The sequence below is a fragment of the Suricata suricatta genome, chromosome 8, assembly GCF_006229205.1.
Source record: "Suricata suricatta isolate VVHF042 chromosome 8, meerkat_22Aug2017_6uvM2_HiC, whole genome shotgun sequence".
Lineage (NCBI taxonomy): Eukaryota > Metazoa > Chordata > Mammalia > Carnivora > Herpestidae > Suricata > Suricata suricatta.
The window spans coordinates 51,207,435-51,214,642 of record NC_043707.1 but is presented as its reverse complement, the minus strand read 5'-3'; the positions used below and the strand labels follow the sequence as shown (position 1 = coordinate 51,214,642).

Below are 7,208 nucleotides of genomic sequence, written 5' to 3'. Positions count from 1 at the left end.
GAGAAAGAATGACATATGGCCATTTGTAGGAAAGTGGATGGACCTTGAGGGTGTCATGCTAAGTGAAATAAGGCAGAGAAGGACAGATACCATATGTTTGCACTCATAGGTCTAACAGGAGAACAGGAGAAACAATGGAGGACCAGGGGGAGGGGAAGAGGGAGAGAGTTGGGGAGAGAGAGGGATGCAAAACTTGAGAGACTTGAATACTGAAAACATACTGAGGGTTGAACGGGAAGGGGGAGGGGGAAAAGGTGGTGGTGATGATGGAGGGCACTTATGGGGAAGAGCACTGGGTGTTGTATGGAAACCAATTTGACAATAAACTATTAAAAAAAAAGTGAAGTCACAGGCGCCTGGCTGGCTCAGTCAGTTGAGCCACCAGCTTCACCTCAGGTCAGGATCTCAAGGTCCATGGGTTCAAGCCCCACATTGGGCTCTGCTGACAACTCAGAGCCTGGAGGCTGCTTTGAGCTCTGTGACTCCTCTCTCTCTGTGCCTCCCTCACTCATGCTGTGTCTCTCTCTCAAAAAGTAAAGAAACATTAAAAAAATTTTTTTTAATGGAATGCCTAGTCCAGTTGCTTACAGAAAAAGGAATTAAATCAAGCTGCAGTTTCAGAATCTACTTCTTGTTTTCCAGACATAGCAGAATTAAACATTGGGGGGGGGGCACCTGAGTGGCTCCATGGGTTTAGCATCCAACTCTTGATTTGAGCTCAGGTCATGCATGATCTCATCCTATGAGATGGAGCCCTGCACTGGGGCTCTGCGCTGACTGCCAGGAGCCTGCTTGGGATTCTCTCTCTCTCTCTCTCTCTCTCTCTCTCTCTCTCTCTCCTCTGCCTCTTCCCTGCAGGCATTTGAATGTGCTTGCGAGCATGCTCTCTCAATCAAAATACACATAAAATAGAAATATACATTGGGCCAAATTCTAGCATAAGTTATGGTTGGGAGGATGGGTTGGGAAGCAGCAGGGGGAACAGAAAGGAGATGACCCCATCCCCTAGGAGAGAGGGAGGCTGCTGCCCCGTGGGTGCTGGACTGAGCTGGGAACCCACCCCAATAGAACTTTTTGGCACCTCCCAGTGCTACTTCTGGGGTGCTTAGATGTCCGGGCAGAGCTGTGGATGGTGGCTAGGGCATTCTGCGGGTTTCAGGATGGTAGGAAGGAGACTGAAGGGGGACACTGCAGCCTTCACTCAAGGGGACCGATTTCAACTTTCTCCCAGGTTCATGTGGGGTGCTGACTTTGGCAGCTAGTGGCCATTCCTAGCTTGGCTCTGAGCCTTTCTCCGGAGGGCTCTTTTCCAGCAGTAGGAAAGGGGAAAGTAAATTCTTACCAGGAAGAAATGAAGTAGAATCATCCATCCCCAGCCTCCATCCAGGGCTTTAGTGTAAGGCCGAGCCTTCCGTGCCCTCTGCAGCATGATGGTTGGTCTGTGGGACAGATCCTATTGATTCAGTTGACAAGAGACTTACCTAAATTTTTCAACTTTATTTTTCTCCACGATACAAAACCACTTGTAATTTTTTTAACCCTCCCCTTTAAAAGATGATTTCCTCATTTATAAATTGTGTCTAAACTCCTTCATCTCAACCTCAAAAATGCAAGCAGGGCTTTGTACCGTCTTTGGAGATCTTTCTGGAGCCCTGCTGCCTAGTTTCATCTGGCAAGTCCAGATGGCTCTGACAGTTCTCTTGTCGTACATCCTCCGTTACCTACCAATCTGCCTGACTATAATATCTCTGTATCCCTATTTATTCTATAATCACAATCGAGGCAGAACCAGGGAGGGGTGAGAAGAAGTCGATGAAAAGCCACTATTTGAGGTACATCAAAGTCACCACAGAGGTCTCTCTTCCCCCACTCAGTTTATTTCAGGGAGGAATCACAAAGGAGTTATGTGCCAAGGCTGACCTCCCTGATTGTAGGGTGGCCTGCTCATAGAACTGTCCTCTGTGCCCCCCAGCCACCGTGGTCTGTAAGCCACATCCTGGGGGAAGCTCTGGGCTCTTCTCTGGTCCTCTTTAGAGAAATAAGAAAAGGAGGAGTAACCTCGGGTCTAGGAATTCCCTTTGCAAAGCAGTTACTGAAATGAAAATAGTCTAGGGGACTAACTAGACATGACAACAAACTGCAATGACAGTTCCTAGAATGAATCCTGGACCAGAAAAAAGGCCAGAAAGGAGTTTGGAAGGCTATGTTTATGGATTTTACAGGAGACAAGATTAAATAAATCTCTTGAGTACGAGAGGCGCCTGGGTGGTTCAGTCATCTGAGATCTGACTCGTGGTTTCAGCTCAGGCCCTGATCTTATGAACCGTGAGATCAAGCCCCACGTCAGGCTCTGTGCTGACGGAGCCTGCATGGGATTCTCTTTCTCCCCCTCTGTCTGCCTCTCCCCCTCTCATGCTTTCTCTCTCTCAAAATAAATACATAAACTTAAAAAAAGAAAAATCTGAGTGTGGTGGTGATCTTATGGTTCTGCGAGAGAATGTTCTTGGTCTTAGGAGGTTCCTGCTAGGAAGAACTCAGGAGTGAAGGATCCTAGAGTCTGCTATTTTCTCACAAAAGCTTCAGTAAAAAAATAAAATAATACACACACACACACACACACACACGTAAAGAGAAATAGCAAAGAGAAAGGTAAATGTTCTGAGGAAAGGACACAGCTTTCTTGGTTTCCCACTATCAGGTTGGCAGGCAGGCTTTGCTTTCTGGAAAGAATAGTGCGGTGTCAGCACCTGTGGACTGTGAGCAGGCGGGGGTGAGGAGGGTAAGGAATGGGAGAGATGCCAGTCATTCAAAACATCATAGAAAACCAATCCCAACACACAATCCCATACTTATTTTTACCTTTGATGTGCTGTTCAGCAAAAGCATGCAGGTGAGGCAATCTGGGAAGAAAAATAAAATCGACGATATTTTAGAAAGTCACTTTTTTCCCAAGGCATCTCATTCCGCTGCACTGTGAAAACAAGCAAGCCATCTAAGTCCGTGAGGTTGAGTGGACTTTACTTCCCGAGGGAAGGAGGAAGCGCTGTGATGTGACATTAACCCAGGTCCTCCCTCCAATCACCTAGACGCAGAAAGAAGAATTTTTCACCGTTGACTCAGAAGTAAGCCTCAGAGTAAACCAAGTAGAAAATCCTTTTGGTAACTATTGTTAATGAAGCAAAGAAGGTGTTAGTTACACGGAGGTGGCTCTAATGTCAAGGTGGTTTCTTTTTTCTTAAAAATTTTTTAACATTTATTTTTTTAATGTTTTTTTAATTTATTTTTGAGAGACAGAGACAGCACGAGCAGGGGAGGGTCAGAGAGGGAGGTACAGAAATCTGAAGCAGGCTCCAGGCTCCGAGCTAGCTGTCAGCACAGAGCTCGACGCGGGACTCGAACCCACAAACTGTGAGATCATGACCTGAACCGAACGCTCAACCGACTGAGCCACCCAGGCGGCCCTAACATTTATTTTTGAGAGACAGACAGAGTGTGAGCAGGAGAGGGGCAGAGAGAGGGAGACAGAGAATCTGAAGCAGACCCTGGGCTCTGAGCTGTCAGCGCAGAGCCTGATGCGGGGCCCAAACTCATGAGCTGTGAGATTATGACCTGAGCCAAAGTCACCCGCTTAACCAACTGAGCCACCCAGGCTCCCCAACGTGGTTTCTGTGAGCCAACCAAAATCTAAACCTGTAAGTTCCACAAAGTTACCAAATTAAAAGGTAAGGACAACTCATCACAAACCGCTAACTAGGCTTTAAAATACAGATTATCTATCAATAACTTCCTTGCTGGGGCGCTGGGCTACCTCAGTCAGTGGAGTATGTGACCTTAATCCCAGGGCTGTGAGTACCAGCCCCACAGTGGGGTCAAGCCCACCTAAAAATAAACTTTTGGGACGCCTGATTGGCTCAGTAGGTTGAGCATCCGACTTTCGCTCAGGTCATGACCTCACAGTTTGTGGGTTCAAGCCCTACGTCGGGCTCTTGTGCTGACAGCTCAGAGCCTGGAGCCTGCTTCAGATTCTCTGTCTCCCCCTCTCTGCCCCTCCCCTGCTCATGATCTGTCTCTCTTTGTCACTCAAAAATAAATAGATGTTTAAAAAATTTTTAAATAAATAAGTTCTTTATTTTTAATTTTTTAAAAAATGTTTGTTTATTTTGAGAGAGCACCAGGAAGAGAGAGGGGCAGAGGGAGAATCCCAAGCAGGCTCTGGGCTCAGCGAGGAGCCCAACACAGGGCTCCATCCCACCACTGCAAGATCATGACCTGCACTGAAGTCAAGAGTTGGACCCTCAACCAATGAGCCATCAATGCGCCCCTAAATAAACTTTTCTTACAAACTTCTTTTCTTACAAACAACCCAACCCAACGAAACTTTCTTGTTTTGTGTCCATCCTTTCTCTATAAAAACCTCTCCTTGGACTTGTGAGGGAGTGCTGCTAATCACTTCTGATTTGACGCTGCCTGATTTGATTTGTGGTCAAATAAACTCTTAACATTTTTAATATGCTTCAGTTTATCTTTGACCAGTTCTGGTATCAGAAGAGGGAACAAGGGAAGGAGACCCCTGACTACCCCAGGAGCGGGTACACACCCAGCCCACTGAACTTGAGGCTTTCTCAAGCCTCAGCAAGTCATGGGCAAACCCCTCTTGGATTCTAGCTTCACAGCGTTTGCATTATGAACTGTCAGACTTTATTTGAGCATTTCTTTTTTTAGGGACTCTGTCCAGAAAATGGACTGGGTTCAACTTAAAAACTGGCTCAGGTCTAGGGTCAGGCTATGTCCAAATTAAACTAGTCTGGGTCCAGGGTGAGGCAACAGGCGAATAAAATATTGTTTAAGGCTGAACCAGCAGGTTAACCTTGCCAAAAGTTATCTTGAATGATGGTGAACTTTTAACTTAGTAAATGTAGCCATTTATGAGGTTCTCCAGAGAAAAAAGGGTCTTAGCCAAACACTCCCTATAAAAGGTAGGGGGAATCATTTTTCCTCCTCTACAGTTTCTAGTCATCAACATAAGACCTCTTGGAACACACCACTCACTCCAGAGCCTGCAGAGAGGATCCTGGGAAAACTGGCAGAAGCCAGCAAAAGGTGAGATTTCTCATCAAAGTTCACTCTCTTGGATCTTTGTGGTGCCTGGTTGAAAAAGGAAAGTAAACTTTCTTCTCCTCCTCTCCCTCCTCCTCCTGCTCCTCCAGTTATGTGTTTATTTTGAGAGAGAGAGAGAGAGAGAGAGCAAGCGAGGAAGGGGCAGAAAGAAGGAGAGAGAATTCCATGCAGGCCCTGCACTGTCCATGCAGAGCCTGACACGGGGCTCAGTCCCATGAACCAAGAGTTCGTGACCTGAACCAAAGTTAAGAGTCAGACACTTAACTGACTAAGCCACCCAGGTTCTCTGGAAAGTAAACTTTCATGCTGTCTCTTCCTTTCCAAATTCAGAGTAACAGGAGAAAAACATTTGTCACAATTAGATCTTTACATTGTGGCTCATGGATTTATATGTGGATATCTGTTGGTTATCAGTTCTGGGGAGAGTTCTTACTTTTCCCTTTGTCTCATTTTGTGTCCTGAGAATTTGGCTTGGCTCTTCTGACTGGGCACACTGGCGGTTCTTGTAAAGTGCAGGTAGCTCAGCTGTTGGGCTGGGAGCCCTGACCCTGTGGCTGGACAGAAATGTAGGTTGTACTGCATTTGCAGCTAGTGTCCTGATGGGCATTGCCAGCTGTCAGGGAGATTGTCTTAAGTCTTCCTGTCTGTTCTCTGGGAGTAACTCTGGGTCTTGGGAGGTAATATCTCTTGCACCTTCTTTGGGGACGCCTCTTCTGTCTGTGGTTAAGTCACAAAAGGTTTATAGCTTTGGTTTTGAGTCATTGGATAGTGATGAAGTTTTGGGGTGAAGGTGGGGTTCCTGGGGTCCAGAGCCGACAACTAAGAAAGAATTCTTGAAGACATCTTTCCTACGAAAGTGGTTTTATTAAAGCGTGGGGACAGGACCCACGGGCAGGAAGAGCTGCACTGTAAGTGTGTGTGGTGACCATTTTATGATGTTTTTTGAAGTTGGGGAGTTAAAGTCAAGAAGGAGTTTCCAAAGAGACTTTCACATGCATAAAGACTTGCTGAGGGCTTAGCTGTTTCAGTCTAAGGTGGTTTTTCCCTCTAGCAAAGCATTAACAAGACAGTAGGGAGTTCCTGGACATCAGGCTATCATGGGACTGCCTTTTTCTGGTAAACTGGTGGAGACTCTTATCACTTTGACCATTTGGGTTTCCAGGAGCACCCAAGGAATATCATACATATCTCCCCCGGGGGAATGGGGTGTGCTGGCTTGTGCTTGGCCCCTTGGCCCGCCCCCACGCTCCCTCATCAATAGGGGTACCTTTGGTTTAAAAGAAAAAAAAAACATTTACTGTTTGTACAGCTAAAAAGAGTTAATAAGTTATTTGAAAGGATTTTTAATGGGCTCTGTGGTTAGAAGTTGGCCACATGAGAAGCTGATATTCAATTTTTTTTAACATTTATTTATTCTTGAGAGACAGAGAGAGATAGAGCATGAGCAGGGGAGGGGCAGAGAGAGGGAGAGACACAGAATCCGAAGCAGGCTCTGGGCCTCAAGCTGTCAGCAAGAGCCTGATGCAGGGCTCGAACTCATGGACTACAAGATCATGACCTGAGCTGAAGTCAGATGCCTAACCGACTGAATCACCCAGGTGCCCCTGGAAGCTAATGTTCAGAGCCTGACTAGAAACTTTTTAAAAAGGCCTTTTGCCCTAAACTAAAAGGAAACTGTGTACCCATAAGGGAAAGATAACCATTTTCAAGCCAAGGTGGAAGGCTTTACTAAATCATAAAGGCACATAGCTCAAAATCTAGAACATGGGAATCTTTTAATTTCCATCTTAGTTGAGATCCCCCTGATACAAAGAAGCAAATTGAAGATCATGTAGGTGGGTGGGAGCCTCAGCCTCTTATCATTCAGGTTGCAACCCAGTTGTTTGAGGAATTAAAAACAATTGTGCTGTCTGAAAAAATCTTGGTTTTTACAAGAACAGAATTGGGGCTCTAGGAAGAGTTCAAAGTCCACTATCGATTTTACCAATCCCCAAACCTCTCCTATTCATCTCAAAAAGCTTGCAGATACTGTAAAACACCTGGATTTAGGAAATAAAAGTCTTTCTTGGTGGGATTTATATCCTTTCTCT

The 7,208-nt window shown here is 45.8% G+C and overlaps 1 protein-coding gene across 1 annotated transcript in view; it reads right to left on the bottom strand.

Annotated features, from left to right (window-relative positions):
* SLC16A4 (solute carrier family 16 member 4) overlaps positions 1 to 2,961 on the bottom strand; it is a 27,550-nt gene extending 24,589 nt beyond the window's left edge. The window contains exons 1-2 of the mRNA XM_029946462.1: positions 2,860 to 2,961; positions 1,343 to 1,453 (exon numbers count right to left, since the gene is read on the bottom strand). Coding sequence (XP_029802322.1) covers positions 1,343 to 1,453; positions 2,860 to 2,886 — 138 coding nt within the window. The 5' untranslated portion in view covers positions 2,887 to 2,961. The remainder of the gene's footprint in view (positions 1 to 1,342; positions 1,454 to 2,859) is intronic.
* Positions 2,962 to 7,208: the final 4,247 nt, after the last annotated feature.